At 44.3% G+C, this 23,568-nt stretch overlaps 1 protein-coding gene across 7 annotated transcripts in view; it reads right to left on the minus strand.

Annotated features, from left to right (window-relative positions):
* Positions 1–23,568, minus strand: part of ZNF354C (zinc finger protein 354C) — a 31,639-nt gene that overhangs the window by 2,339 nt on the left and 5,732 nt on the right. For 3 of the 7 annotated variants that reach the window (XM_008274964.4, XM_070076526.1, XM_070076524.1), the window contains 3 exons: positions 16,202–16,328; positions 15,648–15,743; positions 842–14,539 (listed from right to left, as the gene is read on the minus strand). In XM_008274964.4, the coding sequence (XP_008273186.2) occupies positions 13,248–14,539; positions 15,648–15,743; positions 16,202–16,328 (1,515 nt within the window). In that variant the 3' untranslated portion in view covers positions 842–13,247. Of the gene's footprint in view, positions 1–841; positions 14,540–15,608; positions 15,744–16,201; positions 16,329–23,568 lie in introns of those variants that run through there. The other 4 variants (XM_008274965.4, XM_051833780.2, XM_017350851.3 and 1 more) reach the window with 2 other exon arrangements.

A 23,568-nucleotide genomic window follows, 5' to 3' on the forward strand; every position in this document is an offset into this window, starting at 1 on the left:
TGTCTTCTCATTCTGATAACTTGACAGAAGGTTGTTTGCTTACTCCCACTGATTGTTGATATTCTACTGTTTCTCCTATTTCAACTCAAGCTTCATCTGTTTTCCCCACCATGGAAAAATGAGTTGTTTTACTATTTTGAGGCCGTAGGTAGGAAAGCAGAGAGATTCCCAATAGCTCTCACCTTTTTGGTGACATCATTCTTTTACCTTTATGAGTTGGCCAATTTGATTTCCAGAAATAGTTTGTCTTGAGGCTTCCCTCTGACAGTGAGGCTTTTTTTTGGTGAGCTGTCCCAGGATAATAATTTCTATTCCTTTACTTTCAACTTTTCTATGTTCTTTGTGTCCTACTTGTACCTTGTGAACATACTTTTTTGGCACATTAGTCTAACATTTTTTATCTCTTAGTTGGACCACCTAGTTCACGGCTCTTCTGCTGGTCTCCATTGGTCCTGACTGCTCTGCGCTCTTCTCTTTCTTGCCTTCCTCTAGGTCGAGTGCTTTTCCATCCCACTTGAACCTGCCCTTAGCTTTGAAGCTGCATACTGCTTCTCCTTTAATAAGTCTTCAAGAAATTTCAACATGCAGTCTCGATCTATCAAAATGTTATTACTCTCAAGTTGAACCTTTTCAAACAAGGCAAAGTCTTAGAACAGTGCTCTCAAACTCTCACTTTTCGTCTCATCGTGGACAAATAAATAATGAAATAAAAAGGCAAAGATGTACAAAACACACACAGTTTTGAGATATAATAAACATGCAACAAACTGTACATGTTTAGGTGCATAATTTGTTAAGTTTTGGAATATGAGGGGGGTTCAAAAGACTCATGAAGAAATCGTTAAGATACAAATAAAAATATAAGCTTTATTCTTCAATGTAAGCACAGTCAAGTTCAATATACTTTTCTAAGTCATTATCAGTCATTTAGTTCGTCCCCAAAGAACAAAGGGGCCTGGGAATTTCACCATGTCATCGCAGTCCTGTTTACATTGTTCACTATGAAGAAAAAGTGGGTGCCTTTTAAAGGTTTTTACATTACAGGGGGAGATGCAGTCAGAAGCAGAAGGTCCTATTCTCCATCAGAACACTGCCCTTGTTTGATGTGAGCAGGAGCACCGTCGTGGAGGGGAAGATTCTGGTGCAGCTTTCTAAGGTGTTCTGTTAAAGCTCTGCTGACTCTCACGTTACTGTTCTCCAACCCTCTAGAAAGTAAACAAGCAAAATGCCTCGAGCATCCCCCAACCCTGCTGCTGCAGTCTCTGCTCTTGACTCGTCTGCTTTTGCAGGCCACTTCCCCCCTTGGCAGCCACGACTTTGTGCTTTGCCTTCAGGATTCTACCAGAATGCTGTCTCATGTCCTGGTACAATTCTTCAAAGAAATGCTTCAGCATCTTGATCCCACTTCTTTAAAACTGATCCCACTTCTTTAAAATTTCCACTGAAAGCCCTGCTTTTGTCTGCAGTACAATTTTGATACCCACTGCACAGAGTTTGCTCCTCTTTGATTTTTCAATCACAGTTATGTCAGCTGAACCATGAGGTGTCCTACAGCACTGACAACTGTTTCTGCTGTTAATCATCGGTCCTCCTCAATTAGGGCACAAACAGGATAATTTTTTTTCTCTTAAATTGATGTGGATGGTCTACTGCTGCTGGCTTCATCTTTCACATCATCTTGGTCCTTTTTTTTTAATTGATTTATTTGAATGTCAAAGCTCCAGAGAGAGGGAGACACACACACACACACACACAATGCATCCACAGGTTCACTCCCCAAATGGTTGCCACAATGGCCAGGACTGAGCCAGGCTGAAGCCAGGAGCCAGGAGCTTCATCTGGGTCTCCCACATTGGTGCAGGGGCCCAAATACTTGGGCCATCTTCTGCTGCTTTTCCCAGCTTATCTAAGCAGGGAGCTGGATCAGAAGTGGAGCAGCCGGGACATGAACTGGCACCCACATGGGATGCCAGCATCCCAGGCAGCAGCTTTACCTGCTATGTGTGGGGAGCAACCCGGACTGGACTGAGTTACTGGAATTAAGACTTATTCTATGCATCTGCTCTCCCACAATATGGTGCTGAGAAGGGAGAAACAGCTTCTACACAGCTGCCTCCGGTTCAACCAATAAACTGTAGGACCTACTCCTGATTGGAGGAGAGCAGCGTACTCGGCGTGTGGGTAGCAGAGTTGGGATTGGCGGAAGAGGACTATAAAGGAGGAGAGAGACAACATGCACCAGGAACATCTAAGGGGAACATCTAAGGGAACACCTGTGCAGCCCCCGAGAGAGCCGGCCGGCGGTGTGCCGCTCCCCTGCGGAAGTGGGGAATGTGGCAGGGGGAACTGCCCTTCCACGGAGGTGGAAGGGACGGCAGCCAACCCGGGAAGAACCAGCAGCAAACCCGGGGAGGGCCGAGCAGACAAAAGAACAGCGCAGGGTCTTGTGTCGTTCCTCCACGAAGAGGGGGAGCAACATAATGGTGCCGTGACTCGGATCGGAAACCTAGGAGGGATAGGAAACCTAGGAGGGAAGAAGTGGAAAATACCGGAGAGAGAGACTAGCAAAGAGCCTACGGGAAAGCTGGACAGAAAAGGTGCCGGAAGAAGCTATTGAAAGCCTAGGCATAGACTTGGATACGGACTGTGGGAAAGAAGTTAGGATTGAAAGCGAAAGTGAAAGCTTTCATAGACTCGGATGCGGACTATGGCGGGGAAGCTAGGAGATTGAAAGCGAAAGTGAAACCTGGAGGAGGCTTGGACTCGGATATGGACTGTGGGGAGAAGCCAGGAGAAATGAGAGGAATATTGTTGGAAGAAAACTTAAGGAAACATACCGGTAGAGAAAAATGTTAGGGAGGATGAAGCCGCGAGTGCAGGCCGAGGCGGAGACGTAAGCCACCTTGGAATTCTTCAAGTCACCCTGGGGAGCAAGAGGCGAAGATCTGGAACCAGAGGCAGAGACGTGGGCCGCCAGGTTGGAATTCGCCAGGTTAGTCCGGGGAACTTGGATTGAATGCTAGTGGCGGAGACGTAAGCTACGCTGTGTGACTCGTGGAAGCCGCCGCGTGCAGAGAGAGCACGGGGCGTGAATAGATAGGGAACGCGGGGCTGGCGCGAGGCCGTGGTGCGGACGCGAAGGGCGTGGAGACCACGGAGCGCGCGAAGCCAAGCCGCGCAAAGCCGGGAAGCCGCACAGATGAGAGAGGCGCGGGCTGAAGCGGCTCAGAGCCGGGAAGCCGCCAAGAAGTAGCCTCGGGGCGGGCGCCGGGAAGCCGCAGGGATAAGAGAAACAGAAGTCTAGAAGTGAAATGAGAGAAATAGGAATGCTGGTAGATAGAAGTAAAATAGGAGAAATAGGAATGCCCGGAGATAGAGAAATAGAGAAAGGCCTCCCCACAACACAGCAATGAGAGAGCTTGGATTCGGTCTGCCTGATTAGGACGATAAGCACCTGCAGGCGGCTAGCAGCTTATGCACTGCAGGTCACCGAAGACAGGCACGAATTAACACCAATAAGTCTCCCCACAATATGGCAATGAGAAGGCTTGGGTTCGGTTTGCCTGATAGGACTTGTAAGCACCTGCAGGCAGTTCTAGCAGAGTAGAGCATGCGCTGCAGGGCACCGAACACAGGCATGCATCAGCGCCTAAAAACCTCCTCACAACATGGCAAAGAGAGGACCCGGATTCGGTTTGCCTGATTGGTAGGCTTGTAAGAACCTGTGGGCAACTCTAGCAAGCAGAGCAGAGTGTGTGCCGCGGGGCACCGAAGACAGGCGCGTATCAATGCCAAAAATAAAAAGAAAGGGGGATCTGTGGGGAGCAACCCGGACTGGACTGAGTTACTGGAATTAAGACTTATTCTATGCATCTGCTCTCCCACAATATGGTGCTGAGAAGGGAGAAACAGCTTCTACACAGCTGCCTCCGGTTCAACCAATAAACTGTAGGACCTACTCCTGATTGGAGGAGAGCAGCGTACTCGGCGTGTGGGTAGCAGAGTTGGGATTGGCGGAAGAGGACTATAAAGGAGGAGAGAGACAACATGCACCAGGAACATCTAAGGGGAACATCTAAGGGAACACCTGTGCAGCCCCCGAGAGAGCCGGCCGGCGGTGTGCCGCTCCCCTGCGGAAGTGGGGAATGTGGCAGGGGGAACCGCCCTTCCACGGAGGTGGAAGGGACGGCAGCCAACCCGGGAAGAACCAGCAGCAAACCCGGGGAGGGCCGAGCAGACAAAAGAACAGCGCAGGGTCTTGTGTCGTTCCTCCACGAAGAGGGGGAGCGACACTATGCCACAATGCTGGCCTCATCTTTTTCCTTCTTAAAATGAACTCTCCATTTGCGAACTGCTGATTTATTGGAGGCATTGTTTCTGTAAACTTTTTGCAGGGCATCAAGGATTTCAGTATTCTTCCACTCGAGCTTCACCATAAACCTGGTGACTGTACTTGCTTTGATTTTAGAATTCATTTTGCTCTGATCGCAGCTCTTCAAGCTGATGTCTTCTCGCTTCTTAGTGCCTCAAACTAGATCCTCTTCAGATCCTCTTCCATTAGTATAAGTTTATTTTGGTGCAAAACACCCAAGATCCATGCATAGTTTTTTATAATACAGTTTCCAGGAACTATTTGAAGATTTTGTATCCCACACCTTGCACAAAAATTAACTGAAGGTGTATCCTAGGTTTAATTGTAAAACATATAATCATAAAACTCCCAGAACAGGAGAAAGTTTTACATTATTGTGTTAGACAAAGATTTCCTAGATACGCTCTATAAAATTTTTCTTCCAAACTTGTGGACTTCTGCTATCAGCCCCACCTTGCCATAGGGCACAACACAGTTTTGTTTTGGAAGGATGCTTACTGTCAGTCATTATAAAAAGCTCTCTGGAACTTACATGTATAATATATATTTCTGAACTTATGTGGCTATTATATCTGAATAAAGTAGTATTACTTTAGCTTTACCAAAGATATTTTTAAAAATGAAATGTAGGGGGCCGGTGCTGTGACGAGGCGGGTAAAGCTGCTGCCTGCAGTGCCAGCATCCCATATGGACACCGGTTTAAATCCCAGCTGTTCCACTTCTGATCCAGCTCTCTGCTATGGCCTGGAGAACAGTAGAAGATGGCCCAAGTGCTTGTGCCCCTGCACCCTCGTGGGAGATCTGGAAGAAGCTCCTGGCTCCTGGCTTTGGATAAGCCCAGCTCCAGCTGTTGCCACCAGTTGGGCAGTGAACCAGTGGATGGAAGACCTCTCTCTCTGCCTTTCCTTTTCTATGTAACTCTGCCTTTCAAATAAATAAATAAATCTTTTTAAAAAAATGAAATGTAAAGCCACATAACTGATATCTGCAAATCATTTAATTGACAAGGGACTTGTTTACAGATCATAGAACTCTTGAATCCAAGCACTAAAGAAAAACTCCAAAAATGGGCAAGATATATCATTAAGAAGATGTACAGAAGGCAAATGTTGGGGAAAGATGACCAAAATCACTATTAGTTATTAGAGAACTGCTTTTTAAAACCACAGTGAGACACCATTAGTAATCTATTAGTATGATTAAAATGAAAAACAAGAGGCCAGCCTTGTGGTGCAGCAGGTTAAGCCACCACTTGTAATGCCAACATCCTATCTGAGTATTGGTTTGAGTCACGGCTACCCCACTTCTCATCTAAGTGGAGGTGCTAAGGCACTTGGGAAGGCAATGGAGGATAGCTCAAGTACTTGGGCGCCTGCCAGCCATATGTGAGATCAGACGGAGGTTCTGGTTCCGAAATTTGGCCTGGCCCAGCCCTGGCCATTGTGGCCACTTGGGGAATAAACCAGCAGATAGATCGTCTTGCTCTCTGCCTCTCAATAAATAAATAAATAAATCTTTTTTTTTTTTAAAGGCAGAAAGTGTTGGGGGGGGCAGAGAGAGAGAGAGAGAGAGAGAGTGAGCTTCCATCCGCTGGTTCACTCCCCAAATGGCCACAATGGCCAGAGCTAGGCTGATCTGAAGACAGATGCCAGGAGCTTCTTCCAGGTGTCCCACATGAGTGCTGGGGCCCAAACACTTGGGATATCTTCCACTACCTTTTCAGACTATCAGCAGGAAGCTGTATCAAAGTGGAGCAGCCAGGACTCAAACCAGCACCCATGTGGGATGCCAGCACTGCAGAGGTTTAACCTACTGCACCACAGCACCAGCCCCTAAATAAATATTCTTTAAAAATAAGCAAGATAATCAAACCTTGATGATAACAAATCTGGGAAAGATGTGGAGCAGTGGGAACTCACACTGCTCAACAATGCAAAATGGGCTGACCACTTGGACAAACACTGGCAGCTTTCTATAGTTAAGCATTCACTTTTCAAGTGACCCATCAATCTTGCTGGGGACTTAACCAATAAAAAAATGTATTTGTGTAGATACATACACAGAAGAGTCAACATCTGTGGGACAATTACAAAGGATTGATAGACAATGGGAATATAAGAAAAAAGAAGAAACAATTGTAGTACTGATGGCCCAGGGACCAGCACTGTGGTGTAGTGGGTAGAGCTGCTGCCTGTGATGCTGGCATTCCATATGGGCACCAGTGGCTCCACTTTTGATCCAACTCCTTGCTAATGGTCTGGGAAAAGCAGAGGTAGATGGCCCAAGTGCTTGGGACCCTGCACCCAAGGTGGGAGACCTGGAAGCTCCTGGCTTCTGCCAGCCCAGCCCTGGCCATTGGTGCCACCTGGGGTGAATTGGCGGATGGAAGACTCTTCTGTCTTTTCTCCTCTCTCTGTAGCTCTTCAAATAAATAAATCTTAAAAAAAAAAGATGACCCAAATTCTTGCAAAATCAAATGACACCAAAGCACAGATCAAGTGAGCACAGAGAATACCAAGACAGATGAATATAAAAAAAATCTACATGTAGGCACAGCATATTCAAATTGGAGAAAACCAATGAAAAAGAAACAATCTTTAAAGATGCCAGAGGAGGCTCAAACTACCTTATAGAAGCACAATAAGCATTGCATCAGCCCTCACCAGAAAGCATGAAGGAAGATTTTTGCATATTGACCATAGAATGTGAGGCCTTACTAAATTCCTTAGTTCTAAGAGCATCTTTGTTGATGCCTTGGGATCTTCCAAGTGGACAATCATGCCATCTGTGAAGAGAGACCATTTTGTTTCTTCCTAATATGAATGTCTTATTTTCTTCTCTTGCCTGAGTGCACTGAGGACTTCTCATATGATGCTGAACAGGAGGGGTAAGTGGACATCTGCATCTCGTTCCTGATTTTAACAGCATCTAGTTTATCATCAGTAAGCATGATGTCGTTGTGGATTTTTGGTAGATGCCCTTCATTAGGCTTGCTTTTATTTCTAATGGTCTGAGTCTTTATCATAAATGAGCATTTGATTTTATCAACTGTTTTTTTTCTACCTCAATTGCAATGATCAAGTATCCTTTTTCACGTATTGTTTGAATACGTATTATTAGTCCTCAAGTTCACTCACTGTTCTATCATCTCCATCCTGTTATGAGCCTTCTAATGATTTTTTGTCGATTTTGTTATTGTATTTAATTCTAAAATTTCTATTTAATTCCTTTTTAAATATTATCCTGTTGAAAATTTTGACATTTCCAATCATTTCTGGAATGATCACACTTTTTGAAATACTATCATATTTGAAAATATTTTGTTTCGTAATTCCAACCTCTGTGTCATCTTGGGGTCAGTGTCCATTGTCTCTTTTCTTACCAATTGTTGAAATTTTCCTGGTTTGTATTTTTCATGTAATTGCTGCACTGCATCTTACACATTTTGAATGAAATTCTGGGTATTTAGTTCTTAGAGAAAATGTTTTCTCAGCAGGCTGTTTACCTGCAATTTTAGGTTGTGGTCACCAGTTCCACTCCACCTGCTGTGGGCAGTGCTCCCAGAGTCAGTTTTCTCAGTATTTACAGTGCTAATTGGATCTATCCTACACGGCCAAAATCAAACCTAAGCAATGGCCCATCCTTTCAGCATCAAACCTCTACATGTACAGCTCAGGGGAAGCCCAGGACTGCCATACAACTTCAGGAGATCACTTTCTGGAATTTCTGTTCTCTGTCATCACCCTAACACCGTCCAGCTCCCAGCAACCACTGCCTCTTCCAGTCTTCTGCTTAGGAATCCATTGCTGCAGGTTCTCCTCTCTGCTTCACAACTCATGGACACATCCAGTTCCAGTCCAAGTAGGAGGAAGACAGGAAGAGAAGGAAGCAACAGGGATTCTCCCAATCCTATCTGGCAAGGTTCCTCTGACCAGAGGTTTAGATGCCCACTCAACCATCATTCCTATCACAGGAAGGCCAACATGGTGGTACTTCAGATTCTGGTTTCCTTCCCAAGTTTGTCTGCTACCATTACTTTTCAAGGTCCTCAGACAGGTGCTCCACAAATATGTAGTGAGACAAAGTGGAATGTGTTTACCCCTTTTAGAAGTGGAACCAGTGAGGGGCCGGCACCGTGGCTCACTTGGTTAATCCTCCACCTGTGGTGCCGGCATCCCATATGGGCACCGGTTTTAGTCCCGGTTGCTCCTCTTCCAGTCCAACTCTCTGCTGTGGCCTGGGAAGGCAGTGGAGGATGGCCCAGTGCTTGGGCCCTGCACCCGCATGGGAGACCAGGAAGAAGCACCTGGCTCCTGGCTTCGGATTGGCGCAGCGCCAGCTGTGGCAGCCATTTGGGGAATGAACCAATGGAAGGAAGACCTTCCTCTCTGTCTCTCTCTTTCAAACTATCTATAACTCTACCTGTCAAATAAATTAAAAAAAAAAAAAGAAAAAGAAAAAAGAAGTTGAACCAGTAACAACTCAAAGTTATTTTACTTCCAGTGATTACATTCCTGGAGAATTAACTTTCCAAGAATCTAAGTGAGAATTCTGAGTGGAAGTTTCATATTCATTACTTTACCTTATAACTTTTTGCTTCAATTTTTATTATAAATTTAAACATACAGACAAGTTTAAAGGAAGACCAATGAACATCTCCATATTCACTACAAAGGTTCAACAACAGTTGACTTGTTTTACATATTTATTTGAAAATATAGGGAAAACATCAGGACTTTCTGAACTTCAAATCCTACATGCCTCTCCTAAGGGCATTACATTACATACCAATACCATTATCACTTTGATGAAAACTAAACCTACTACATTAACTAATGCATTCCATCTTCATATTACCACAAATATCCCCCAAACATATCTGAATGCTGCTTTAATTGATATAAATCAGAAGCCAATGAAGGATCACACTTTGGATTTGGCTACCTCTTGCGTGTCTTACTCCACGACAGTCTACTTTTTGTTATAGTGGCTTTTTGAAAAGTCCAGAGCAGTTGTTCACATACAATGTCCCAAACTCTGGATTTATCTATTTTCTCACTGTATAACTAAACTTGTTCCTCTATTTTTTGTATTTCTAGTAAAGAGGAGGATAAGCCTAGATAAGAGATTTAGTTGGAGTTTGGTTACACATGTGGCCACACCTCAGAGATAACTGTGTTCTTCACACTGCATCTTGTTAGGAGCCTTAATACCAACTTGCCCACAGCAGTAAAACTCAGCTTGACAGTCAGGTCCAAAAGCCAATCTCTCTTATAAATTGCATCTGCAATCTTTCTGATACCATGAAAATGTTCCTTAAAACTTTTTTTTTCACCTATAGGTTTTACTATCCATTGATTTTTGCCAGATTTAATTACATTAAGGGATGTAAAACAGTACATTTGAAAGATGGCATTCTTCAAATAATTTTATGAAGAGCTAACTTTCTTGTTTTTTTTTTTTTTCCCTTTAACCATTGTAAATCTTCTTTGTAGTGTATTGCAGTGATTCTTGATGTTGATTTCCTAAACTAGGCCAGTGCAAGCACCTGTAAGTTCACTCTTGTGTGCTTAAGACATTACCCCATTAGTCCTCAAAAGCCATCCTGAATTATTTTTCCTTCATAAAAAGATATTCCAGGCAAAACTTATAGTTCTCCTGCTCCAAACATGAAATCGGCCATTTTTGGAAGGAATCCTGGTTCCTGTTCCTGGGTAATGGCATTTAGGTTCTAAACCTGCTCACTGCTACTGGGTACAGTGTTAAATACTGAGGTCTGTTTAAAGCCTCATTTTCCTTGTAAATACAGTTAAAGTACCTAAAATAATATTTTCTGATGACTAAAACAAGTCAACTAAGAAATATACCATGCTAAATACTTGAGTTTGTTTTAATCCTAAAACCTTTCTCAGAGAGAAGGGACTAGCTACTTGTATTAGGACAATTTTTAAATTATACCAATTGTGAAAATCAAATACAGAATTGGAGGAAAGAGAGTCAAGGGAAATGAAATGTTAAAATGATGAATATATGGTCAATAACAAAACATGCAGGGCTGGCGCTGTGGCGTAGTAGGTTAAGCCTCTGCCTATGATGCCAGCATCCCACATGGGCACCAGTTCAAGTCCTGGCTTTTCCACTTCAGATCCAGCTCCTTGCTAATGGCCTGGGAATGCAGTGGAAGATGGCCCAGGTTCTTGGGCCCTTGCACTCATGTGGGAGACCCAGAAGAAGCTGCTGGCTCCTGCCTTCAAATGGACCCAGCTCTGACCGTTGCGGCCATTTGGGGAGTGAACCAGTGGAATGAAGACCTCTCTTCTCTCTCTGTCTGTAACTCTGCCTATTAAATCAATAAATAAATCTAAAAAATAATAAAACATGCATATACAACTTCACACAAAAAATTTCCAAAATATGTGTAATAAAGACAACCTTTTATGTGAAAGCCTCAACAGTAATTTCATACTCTGGACATCAGGTAGGTTTCAGGATTTAAGTATGGTTACAAAAGCAGGTACAGGCCGGCGCCGCAGCTCACTAGGCTAATCCTCCACCTAGCGGCGCCGGCACACCGGGTTCTAGTCCCGGTCGGGACGCCGGATTCTGTCCCGGTTGCCCCTCTTCCAGGCCAGCTCTCTGCTGTGGCCAGGGAGTGCAGTGGAGGATGGCCCAGGTGCTTGGGCCCTGCACCCCATGGGAGACCAGGAAAAGCACCTGGCTCCTGGCTCCTGCCATTGGATCAGCGCGGTGCGCCGGCCGCAGCGCGCCAGCCACGGCGGCCATTGGAGGGTGAACCAACGGCAAAGGAAAACCTTTCTCTCTGTCTCTCTCTCACTGTCCACTCTGCCTGTCAAAAAAAAAAAAAAAAGGCAGGTACAGTCAGGGACTAATCAAAAAAAGGATTATGATTATATGGTAGTTATTAACTTAAGGAGAAGAGAAATACTCCTATATGAAAAGATGACTTATTAAATAGCTGCATGTGTCTAGCCAGGACACGAAACAAGTAGTATTCTTGGAACTTGAGGTTGTAAATGACCCTGTAATCATCACAGTACCAGACCTGAAAACCTAGAGTCTGGTCTTGACTCTGCTAAACTCAACTTCTTCACTGTAAAGTGAAGGGCTGTAATTAAACTAAAATCTCTCATGGCTGTAATGAGTGCCAGATATAATCTGAGATCCTGCCAAATATCTATCTTCTACAACAGATACAAAATATTGGCACGATGGTCTTTCCACTTGCTTGTCTAGTTCACCCTCTACAGTATTATAGGAAGACTCTATTCAGATACACAGAACCATATCAAATTGAGAAATAACATAGGAAAGTAACTGAAAGAGGGCTTCCTTTTGGAAAGAAATTTTTTCTTTTTTTCTTTTTAAGTCTATTGCATCTGATATCCCCAGGTGATTATAAACATTAAATTCTAAGTTTAAAAAACTGCATTTTTAAAGTCATCACTTTAAAAAAATATTTTCTAAAACTCTGTATATAGGTGTATACATGTACACACACATGCATATATGTATATACAATATGGTTTCAATCACTGATGGACTACGTATGTGGCAGTGGTCCCACAAGATTATACTGGAGCTAAAAAGTTCTCATCACCTGCTATGTCACTGCCATCACAATGCCTCAGCACAATGCGTTACTCATTTGTGATAATGCCCGTATATATAAACCCATGGTACTGTCACTTACATAAAAGTATAGCACAATAATTTACAGTACAGGATAATTGATAATGACAATAAGTAACTCTTACTGGTTTACAGATTTACTTAACCATCCATCGCTATTTTAGAATATATTCCTACTTAGAAACAGAAGCTTACTGTGAAACAGTACCTATGCCATTTATGCTGGCCATTGCCTCATTCACCTCATGCTCACTGTGTCTCTTCATTGCTACAACAGGCCTGAGTGACTGACCTGTGCCATCAGGTGTGTGTACATACACTCTGATGTCTGCACAATGATGAAATCATTTGATGATGCATTTCTAAGAATACGCCCCCACGTTAAGTGATGTATGAATGTATATGTACACATGCAACTTGCTGATGGGGCAGCTCACAGAGATTCGTAGGAGTTAAATTTAAAGAATTTCTTTTCTGGGCAAGCGCTGAGGTGTAGTGGGTACAGCTGCTGCCTGTAGTGCTGGCATCCCATATGGGTGCTGGTTCAAGTCCTGGCTGCTCCCCTTCCAATGCAGCTCTGCCATGGCCTGGGAAAGCACCTGCATGGGAGACCTGGAAGAAGCTCCTGGCTCCTGGCTTCAGATCGGCCCAGCTCCAGCTATCGTGGCCATTTATGGAGCAAACCAGCAGACGGAAGACATGTTTCTCTCTCTGTTAACACTCTGCCTTTAAAATAAACAAGTAAATCTTTAAAACAAAAATTCCTTTTCATTCTTCAGTTTCTTTTTATGAAAAGGAGAGAGGGAGAGAGCTTCCTATGCTGGCCTGCCATTTTAGGAAACAAGGCCTCACACTTATTCACATCATCAGCTCTGATTTTAGAAGAAAATTCACTTACTCTTGGAAAGGAGTTATCATCCAACGAAAGAAACAAAATTTATATTCAATTGGTCTTCGTGCTTTTAAAAAAGCGAGGTCTTTTACTTTCTCTTTGCATTTAAACTTATTTTTAAGTTTCTAGAAACCTTAGAATTTAAGGGTTCTCAGAAAATTTGAGGTCAGTGCTCTTTACATGTTCGTTGATCAATTTTATCATTACATCATGGTAGCTGGCATATTTCCTGCAGGAGAAGTAAAAAGGACTTGATCTAATAGGAGTTTGTGCCATGTTCATGATTCGCCTGATCATTCTCCAGTGTGGAAATATTGAATTATCAGAGATTAACTAAACCTCTGAGGAATTCTCTCCCTTGAGAAATCTCTGATACTGAGTAAGTGAGGAGCTGTAGATGAAGGTCTTCCCATATTCCTTCCACTTAAAGAGTCTTTCCTTATTGTGAACTTTTTTGTGTCTACAAAGGTTTGATCTGTAACTGTAGGCCTTCCCACACTCCATACACTTGTAGAGTTTCTCTCCAGTATGGATTCTCTCATGTTCAGTTAGGAATGAATATTGGCTGAAGGCCTTCCCACACTGATTACACTGGTAAGGTTTCTCTCCAGTGTGGATTCTCTGGTGCCTATAAAGGTTGGATTTGCAACCAAAGGCTTTCCCACATTCTTCACATGTATAAAGTTTTTCGCCGGTATGAATTTTCCGGTGTTCATTAAAGGATGAGTACTGGTTGAAAGTTTTCCCACACTCATTACACTGGTAGGGCTTCTGTCCAGTATGAATTCGCTGGTGTTCGATAAGGGTTGAGATGCGTGTGAAGGTTCTCCCACATTCCAAGCATTTACACAGCTGCTCTCCAGTATGAAGTCTCTGATGTTCGGCTAGGGATGTAAACTGGCTGTAGCCTTTCCCACAGTCACTACATTTGTAGGGTTTCTCACCTGTGTGGATTCTCTGGTGGCGATGCAGTTTTGCTCTACAGTTGAAGGCCTTCTCACATTCACCACATTTATAGAGCTTCTCTCCAGTATGAATTCGCTGATGTACAGTGAGGGTTGAGCACTGGCTAAAGGCTTTACCACACTCTCGGCATCGGTAGGGTTTCTCTCCAGTGTGCACTCTCAGGTGTTTGATGAGGGTGGAACTGCTGCTGAAGGCTTTCTCACATTCACTGCATTTGTAAGGCTTCTCTCCAGTGTGGATCCTCTGATGGGCAAGGAGGGACGACCTGTGGCTGAAGGCTTTCTCACACTCGGTGCATTTGTAGGGCTTCTCACCAGTATGAATTCTCTGGTGTTCCACAAGATGAAGATTCTGGGTGAAGCTCTTCCCACACTCATTACAGACGTAAGGTTTTGCTCCTGGGTAAACTTGGAAGCATCTCATTAGATCAAAATTCTGTTTAAAGTCTTTCCCTATAGTGTAATACATATGGGGCATGCTTTCTGTAGGAACATTCTGTTGTGAGGCAAGATCTGTATTTACAAGTATGTCTTCTCCAAAACTGATGTCCCGGTCACCAAAACGAATGGGCTTTTCCTTTATTATTCCCTGAGATGTTTCTTCTATAACAGCACTCTGTTTGGGAGGAAATGCTTCTGTTTTAGGACAAGTCTTGAAATCTGAAACGAATCAGAAGAATGAATGCTGCCTGTGCTGGAAAGACAAGTGATGCATCAGTAAGACAAAGCAACTGGCAATAATCCATACAGAAGAGGTATGTTGCCATCAGATCACAACTATGGACTTGGATTTGGAGAAAAACAGCATGGGATAATGGAAAGAAAGGGAAGTAGGTGCACACTAGGGAAGTTGGCACTGAAAATGAAGAGAATGCATCCTGGCAGAAGCAGTGTCAGACATATTAGAGAACAGAGTGAACCCAAGGTATGAGGACACAGAATGACGTCAGACGAAAAGCTCAAGGTGACTACTGCAGGGTACTTCAGTTTCTCATCATTTCCACTCTGCTTATGAGGCAACGAAGCAGGTTAGCTCGTCTTCACTTTCTCCTTCCTACTCACATGTCACTTTCATAGTATCTTTTCTCATGCTCTCTCTCAAGTCCTATATACAATAATTTTAAGAAATCTGGATTTGTTTTCTTAAATTTTATGATTTTATATCAGACTGTGAAAGGGAAAAGAGTCCATTAAAAAGGGGATGTTCAGGTTTCAAAAATTATAATAACCCTAAAGTATGACTGTTGATGATATCTGATCAAAGTTTAAGGTGTTCATTATAAAGAGGAGGAAACACAGTCGACCAGTCCTGTGTGTCAATCTATCTCTTATTATTGCAGTAATGATGATATTTTTTCATACGACCCTTCCATCACTTTTTCCTTTTCTCTTTGATCATGATGCAACAAGATGGCACTCCCTTCTTGGAATCTTTGGGGAATATGAAAACCTGCAAGAAAGCTGATGTCACTGAATTATACCAAACCTCAAGCTCAGCTCTGTGGTGAGTGACAAGACACAGCTTGAGCTGATTCTAGGGTTGAAACCTGGCTTTCTTCCATCAGTCCATAGCTGAAAATAGGTCAAAATTGGATTGGTTTAATTAGGTAACTGCATGCTCATATAAATCACACAACGGAAATAAAATCTAACTGGCCCTAAGCATCTCACTGGGGATCAGAATTTCCAAAAACGTTTCCAGAGCATTGCCTCCTCAAGACTTGCTCACCTGTAAAGGCTCCCTGGTGCCCATTTCCCAGGCACTCACCGGGAGAGGTGTCTGGGGGGACTTCTCTTTCCACCACGCTCGGATCTTCTCCTTGTTGCAACTGGTAGATCACTTTTGGTGTTGAAAATGGAGTCCCTGCTCACAAGGAAAGAAATGCAACTTGAGGGAACAGCATGAAGAGCAATCCCAGAACTCCTACAGCACTCACTCGGAAGCTAAAGGCAGAGAAGACAAGCCCCGGGGTGCACAACAGGCAGCACAAGCACTTCTGTGGGCATGGAGCACTCGGGACGTGGATCAAGAAGCAGGGCTCACTGAGAAATAATACAGGGTCCTGGCAATCAATGCCTCTAAGGCAAAAGTCTTCCAGAATCTGAACTGGGATCTAATCATTGGCCCTTTCCAAGATGGAAACTGAGATTTGGAGTGGGGTGTGAGGAAAGGCAGAGAAGGGAGAAAAGAATAGCATGAAGGGAATTCCAACAAAAATGTACGCTTTCAGCTTCACGGTCGACCTTTCTGGAAGCCCAGAGAGGACACCCTACGGCACTGCCATAGCAGAGTCTTCATTCATCACTGGCAGAAGCCATTACCGAGTGAGAGCAGGTTGCTGTAGTTCTCCAGCATCACCTCCCGGTACAAGCGTCTCTGGGCAGAGTCCAGGTGCAACCACTCATCCTGGCTGAAGAACACGGCCACGTCCCCGAACGCCACAGACTCCTGCAACAGCAAACCCAGCCCTGCTTAGCCAGGACCATTTCCTTGAGTGCAGGGCTTGGTAAGAGAGTGACACTGCAATGTGTAGTGAGCAATTTTGAAACCATCTCAGGATTCTATGTATTTCAGAGCAACTAGCTGTGTGATTTTTAAAACTACCCTAACTAATTAACTAAACAAGTACTTACTGAGTACTTGCTGGGAACAAAGACATGACACATGCTGTGGGGGCAGGAGAAAAAAGGCAAAGTTCCTGCCAATAGGGAATTGGAATCCAGCTTGGAATCGCTCTTCCTTTTTAATTATTTTTATTTGAAAGGCAGAGTGATATAGAGAGCAAGAGAAAGAGATCTTCCATCCACTGGTTTACTTCTCAAATACCTGCAACAGCCAGGGCTGGGCCAGGCTGAAGACAGGAGCCATGAACTCCATCCAAGTGTCCCACATGGGCAACAGGAACCCAAGTACGTGGGCCATCATCTGCTGCTTCCCACACACATTAGCAGGAAGCTGGATGGGAAGTATGGAGTACCTGGGACTCGGACCATAGCTCTGATATGGAGTGCAGGCATCACAAGCGATGCCTTAACCCACTGTATCACAAGGCTGGGCCCCAGCCTGGGACCTTTCAAAGTGACTGAGCATACCTGTAACTTCTTCCCACTCAAAATTCAAATTAAATGGAAGAAAAATAATAAAAATCAGAATACATTTAGAGAAATGCTGGAAAACTGTGAGAAATATCAGAACAGAAACATAAAGGAATTTCTGAGATAAAAAGCAAATAATAAGCTGGCACCGCGGCTCAATAGGCTAATCCTCCGCCTTGCAGCGCTGGCACACCAGGTTCTAGTCCCGGTCGGGGTGCCGGATTCTGTCCCGGTTGCCCCTCTTCCAGGCCAGCTCTCTGCTGTGGCCACGGAGTGCAGTGGAGGATGGCCCAAGTACTTGGGCCCTGCACCCCATGGGAGACCAGGAGAAGCACCTGGCTCCTGGCTTCGGATCAGCGTGGTGCGCCGGCCGCGGCATGCCAGCTGCGCCGGCCATTGGAGGGTGAACCAACGGCAAAAGGAAGACCTTTCTCTCTGTCTCTCTCTCTCACTGTCCACTCTGCCTGTCAAAAAAAAAAAAAAGAGCAAATAATAAACATGTTATTATTTATTGAATATGTTAGGCACTGTAATAGGAACTGTGTATATAGTGTCTCTTTTTTTAATGACTTATTTATTTTACTTGAAAGAGTTACAAAGAGGCAGAGGCAGAGAGAGAGAGAGAGAGAGAGAGATCTTCCACCCACTGGTTTACTCCCCAAATGGTCACAATGTCTGGAGCTGGGTTGATCCAAAGCCAGGAGCCATGAAATGTTCACAGCCATTAAGCAGAATGAGTCAATGAGCATGACTGACATTGGAATTTGACCTTTACACATTTTTAATTCATATGAAACGAAGCAAGCTATGAAGCAACCTTTATTTGTTGATAATGTCTGCATATGTATACATACAGATGCATGGCACACACAAAAATACCCAGAAGAATATGACAGGCTATCACCCTGATGATTCTTCTAATTTTTTATTTCATTTATTTGAAAGGCAGAGAGACAGACAGAGCACTCCAATTTGCTGGTTCATTCCCCCAAATGCCCATAACAGACAGGGCTGGGTCAGGAGCTGGGAACTTAATCCAGGTCTTCCACAGGGGTAGCAGGGACCCACTACTTGAGCCCTGACAGCTCTATCCCAGGGTGCACAGCAGCAGGAAGCTGGACGCCAGGGGATTTGAATTGCAGACTTATAGTACGTATGCAGGAGTTCCTCCCCAAGTTTTAACTGCTGTGACAAATGCCAGGTCCCTGATTTTTCTTTGGTAACTGTGGAGAGGGGCAGAAAAGCCATCTTTCACTTATTACTTTATACTATTCCATTAGATTTACACTTTTTACAGTGCAATCCTTTGTTTTCAATTTTTTATCCCATTTTAATGTTTTTTAAATTTATTTATTTATCTGAAATAAAGGTAGAGTAACAGAGAAATGTAGAGAGTATGTGGTGAGTTTAGTTAGAGAGAGAGAGATCTTGCATTCACTGGTTCACTCCTCAAATGCCCACAGCAGTCAGAGTTAGGGTCTCCTACAAGGGTGGCAGAGACCCAAGCACTTGCGCCATCCTCCACTGCCTTCCCAGGCATATCCAGGAAGCTGGATTGAAAGCAAAGCAGCTGTGACTTGAATCTGCACCCTGATACGGGATGCTGGAAGTGGTGACTTAACCCTCTGTGCCACAATTTCTCCCCTGTTTGATTCCATTTTAATTTATACCTTGACTCTCTAGTTAGATCTCTTGGAACTTTTAGGGGCTGACCTTCCAAATTACAATACATACCCATGGGTACTCAGGGCTAAAAGCATTGCCAGTATACAGGGCAACCCTTGTCTTCGTGCTGTAGCTGCTGTAAAATGTCGCAGTCCCCAGAGCTGACAGGACTCACTGCACTTCACCGAGCACACTCATGACAGGTATGGAGCTGCAAGAAAGGCAAGTGCAGGGAAGCGCTGGAAAGCCAAGAGACAGTCCAGGCACAACCGCCCTCTTCTGCACACCCAGGCTGTGTGCTGTCTCCCCATCTGTGTGAAGAATCTTAGTTCCAGAAAGCTCACAGGAGGACATCTTGGTGTGGCTTTTATGTAAGCAGCAAGGCTTATCAAACCATCTAGGCTGCTTGTTAAGGATCAGTGAGGAAGTTTACTGGGTAGCCAGGAGCCCAGAGCTCATCAACAATATATATACTGCCCTTATCTCGTGGCCAAGAGTGGAAAAACAGACTCCAAACATTCCCAAAGACAACAGTGGAGTTTCTCCAGAGATAAAGACAGCTTTTCTAGTCCTGAAGTCAACAATTTATGGCCAGTTGTCAAAAAAATGTTCACACACATACACTGGCATTTCAAAAACAGGGGCCGGTTCTGTGGCACAGCAGATTAAAGCCCCAGCCTGCAGCGCCAGCATCCCATATGGGCACCGGTTCAAGTCCAATCCAGCTCTCTGCTATGGCCTGGGAAAGCAGTGGAAGATGGCCCAACTTCTTGGGCCCCTGCACCCGCATGGGAGACCCAGAAGAAGTTCCTGGCTTTGGATTGGCTCAGCTCTGGCCATTGCAGTCATTTGGGGAGTGAGCCAGCAGATGGAAGACCTCTCTCTCTGTAATGCTTTCAAATAAATAAAATAAATCTTAAAAAAATAATAACTGTACTGATTACATGTGAAGTGATAATATTTGGAACACTGGGCTAGGTGAAACATTTTATTGTTGTTAACGTATTTGTTTATGTTACTTCATTCTTTTAAAGATTTATTTGTTTATTTGAAAGGTAGAGTTACAGAGAGAGAGAGATCTTCCATCTGCTGGTTCACTCCCTAAATGGCTGCAACAGCCAGGGCCATGTCATGCTGAAGCCTGGAGTTTCTTCCGGGTCTCCCACGTGGGTGCATGGGCCCAGGGACTTGGGCCATCTTCTGCTGCTTTCCCAAGCCATAGGAGAGAGCTGGATTGGGAGTGGAGCACCCAGGACTCGAAATGGTACCCAAAGAGAATGCCAATGTTTTAGGTGGCAGCTTTACCCACTGTGCCACAGCACCAGCCCCTTATTTGCTTTTTCTAAACATGGCTTCTAGAAGTTTTTTTTTTTTTTAATATATTTATTTATTTAAGAGGGAGAGACACAGAGAGAGGTCTTCCATCTGCTGGTTCACTCCCCAAATGACAGCAATGGCTGGAGCTGTGCCAATCCGAAGCCAGGAGCCAGGAGCTTCTTTCGGTTCTCCCACGTGGGAGCAGGGGCCCAAGCACTGGGCCCATCCTCTGCTTCTTTCCCAGGCCATTAGCAAAGGACTGGCTCGGCAGAAGAGCAGCCAGGACATGAACCAGTGGCCCTACAAGATGCTGGCACAGTAGGCAGAGGCTTAACCTACTATACCACAGTGCCAGCCCCCTCTGGAAGATTTTAATTGACTATATGGCTTGCATTCGTGGTTCATTCCTGCTGCAGAGTGTTGGTTAACAGCAGCTAACTTTCCATACAGAAACCTCATTCTTTTTTACAATTGTGTGATATAGTCCATGTTAACTGATAAAACCATTTCCTGTATCCATGGATACTGAGTTTCTGTTTTTTACTGTCACGAACAATGCACAACGACCAACCTCATACATACAGGTACATATACACCTGTATCTGTCAGAGACTGAACTAATGGGTCAGAGTTACGTGCACTTTTAAGACGTGGCAGACTGCACTTTCCTACAATGGCCACACCAGGGTGGTCTCCCATCTCACAAGCTCTTCGTGTACTGTGTCTCCAGCAATTCCCCACCATGAACTGAGTTCTGTTTCCCTCCCTTGAATCTGAGCAGGCGCTTGTGAGTGCTTGTAACAGTGGCATTCGGTGGAACTGACGCTGTGATTTCCAAGGAGAGGGAGGAAAAGAACACACTTTGCCCCTGGCTCACTGGATGTCACTATTAGAGACAAGTCACTATTCTGTCAGCCTAAGACATGGAGAGGTCATGGGCAGATGTTCCATCCAACTGCCTGGTGTGAGCTGAGGGCCAGGAACTAGCATCAGCGAAGTGACGTGGGGGTGACTGACACTTGAGATAATCCTAGCCCCCAGGCTTTCGGCTGAGACCCCAGACTTTGTACAGTGAAGATAAGCGGTGTCTGCTGTCCTGTCTACATTCCCAAACTGAAGGAATGATTACTGCTGTTTTACAGTCTTAGGTTTCTTACTGATTTACCACACATCCTTCCATGTTAAAAATACAATTTTACAGGACTGGTGCTGTGGCATAGCAGGTAAAGCTGCTGCCTGAGGTGCCAGCAACCCACACGGGTGCCAGTTCAAGTCTCTGCTGCTCCACTTCCAATCCAGCTCCCTGCTAGTGTACCTGGGAAAGCAGCGGAGGATGGCCCGAGTGCTTGGGCCCCTGTACCCACATGGGAGACCGGGAAGACTGGCCCTGCTCCAGCTATTATGGCCATTTAGGGAATAAACCACCAGATGGATGAACTCTCTTTCTCTTTCTCTCTCTCTCTCTCTCTCTCCCCCCACCCTCCATGTTTCTCCCTCTCTCTCTATAACTCTGCCTTTCAAATAAAATAACAAATCTTTAAAAAAAATACAATTTTACTTGATTATCTGAAGTTGTTACATAATGAAAATAGAACAAAGAGAGAATAGTGCAAAACTATCTGAAGTAATAATGGCTGAGAATCTCCCAAAATTAATGACAGACACCAAACCACAAACCCAGAAAATTCAGAGAATATTGAGGAGGATAAATACCAAAAAATCTACACTTTGGCTTGTCATTTTCCAAGTGCACAAAACCAAGGTCGAGGAGAAACCTTGAAAGAAGACAGAGAAAAGGAATCTTATTTACAGAGGAACAAGGATAAGATTTCCAGTGGATTTTCTCATTAGAAATCAGGCAAACAAAAAGAGAGAGAAGTGAAATATTTAAAGTGTTGCAACAAAGATGTCAATAGTCTAGAATTCTATATCCAGTAAACTTACCCTTCAAAGTGGATGAAAAATAAAGATTTTCTCAATGAAACAACAACAGAGAATTTATTACTAGCAGATCTGTTTTGCAAGTGGTAAAAGTTATAGCCGGCGCCGCAGCTCACTAGGCTAATCCTCCGCCTTGCGGCGCCGGCACACCGGGTTCTAGTCCCGGTTGGGGCGCTGGATTCTGTCCCGGTTGCCCCTCTTCCAGGCCAGCTCTCTGCTGTGGCCAGGGAGTGCAGTGGAGGATGGCCCAAGTACTTGGGCCCTGCACCCCATGGGAGACCAGGAGAAGCACCTGGCTCCTGCCATTGGATCAGCGCGGTGCGCCAGGTGCAGCGCACCGGCCGCAGCGGCCATTGCAGGGTAAACCAACGGCAAAAGGAAGACTTTTCTCTCTATCTCTCTCTCTCTCACTGTCCACTCTGCCTGTCAAAAAATTAAATTAAATTAAAAAAAAGGTTCTTCAGGAAGAATAAAAATAATATAGGTCAGAAATGTGAACGTACATAAAGAAAGGACAAACGACAAAGAATAAAGACAAAGTAAAATTTTTCTTTTTCTTAATCCAAAAGATAGCTGTTTGCTTAAATTAATACTGACAATAATGTTTTGGTGATTACAGCTTATGTATGAATGAAATGACAGTAACTTCATACTGAGTGGATGGAAGAAGTGGGAATACTGTTTTGAGATTCATGTACTACCCCCACCAGGAAGCAGTAGGGTGTTCTTTGAAGGTGAACTCAGATTAGTTGAAATTTATATTGCAAACTTCATGGACACCATAAAATTTTTTTTCAAGAATCATAACTGATACGTATAGATAGTAGAAAGATCCATGTTTGCTATATTGTTATAAATGATTAAATAGAAAAATAAATGGGAGAGAAGTGGTAATCTCCCATACAGATTTTGATTTACAGATTCCCCATTCCTTGAGTGTGGGTTGAACACAGTTGACTTCCTTGCGAAGATTACAGCATGGGGAGGTGGAAGAAGAGGGTGCTCCACCAAGAAGAAACATGACAAACATCACCTAAGCAGGTGAGCAGGTCAATGCAAATGGGGACAAGTCACACTGACAACTTGTAATTGTTACAGGATCTCATTGAAATGATACTTTAGCTCTCATGTTCTTCCTTCCCCAAACCCATAACCCCAGCTGAATAATAAGAAAAACATCAGACAAATCACAACAGAGGGGCATTTGAAGAGGGCCAGTACCCCTCAAAACTGCTTAGTTGTCAAAAACAAGGCAAGTCAGAGAAGCTGGAAGCGAGGAGGAATCTAAGGAGGCGTGACAAGTAAGGGGAATGTGGCATCCTGCATGGGCTCCTGGGACAAGAAAGTGACATAAGTACAGACCATGGAACTCCACATAAAGCAGGCACTTGAGTTAATAATTACATATCAATTCACTGTGACAAGTGTACCATACTGACTTAAGATGTCAGCAAAGGGGCTGGCGCAGTGGCGTAGTGGATAAAGCTATGCCTGTAATGCTAGCATCTCACTTGGGCGCCGGTTCGAGTGCTGGCTGCTCCACTTCTGATCTGGCTCTCTGCTATGGCCTGGGAAAGCAGTAGAAGATGGCCCAAGGGACCGGCACCATGGCTCACTTGGTTAATCCTCCGCCTATGGTGCCGGCATCCCATATGGGCACTGGTTTTAGT

The sequence above is a fragment of the Oryctolagus cuniculus genome, chromosome 6 (assembly GCF_964237555.1).
Source record: "Oryctolagus cuniculus chromosome 6, mOryCun1.1, whole genome shotgun sequence".
In the NCBI taxonomy this organism is placed as follows: Eukaryota; Metazoa; Chordata; class Mammalia; order Lagomorpha; family Leporidae; genus Oryctolagus; species Oryctolagus cuniculus.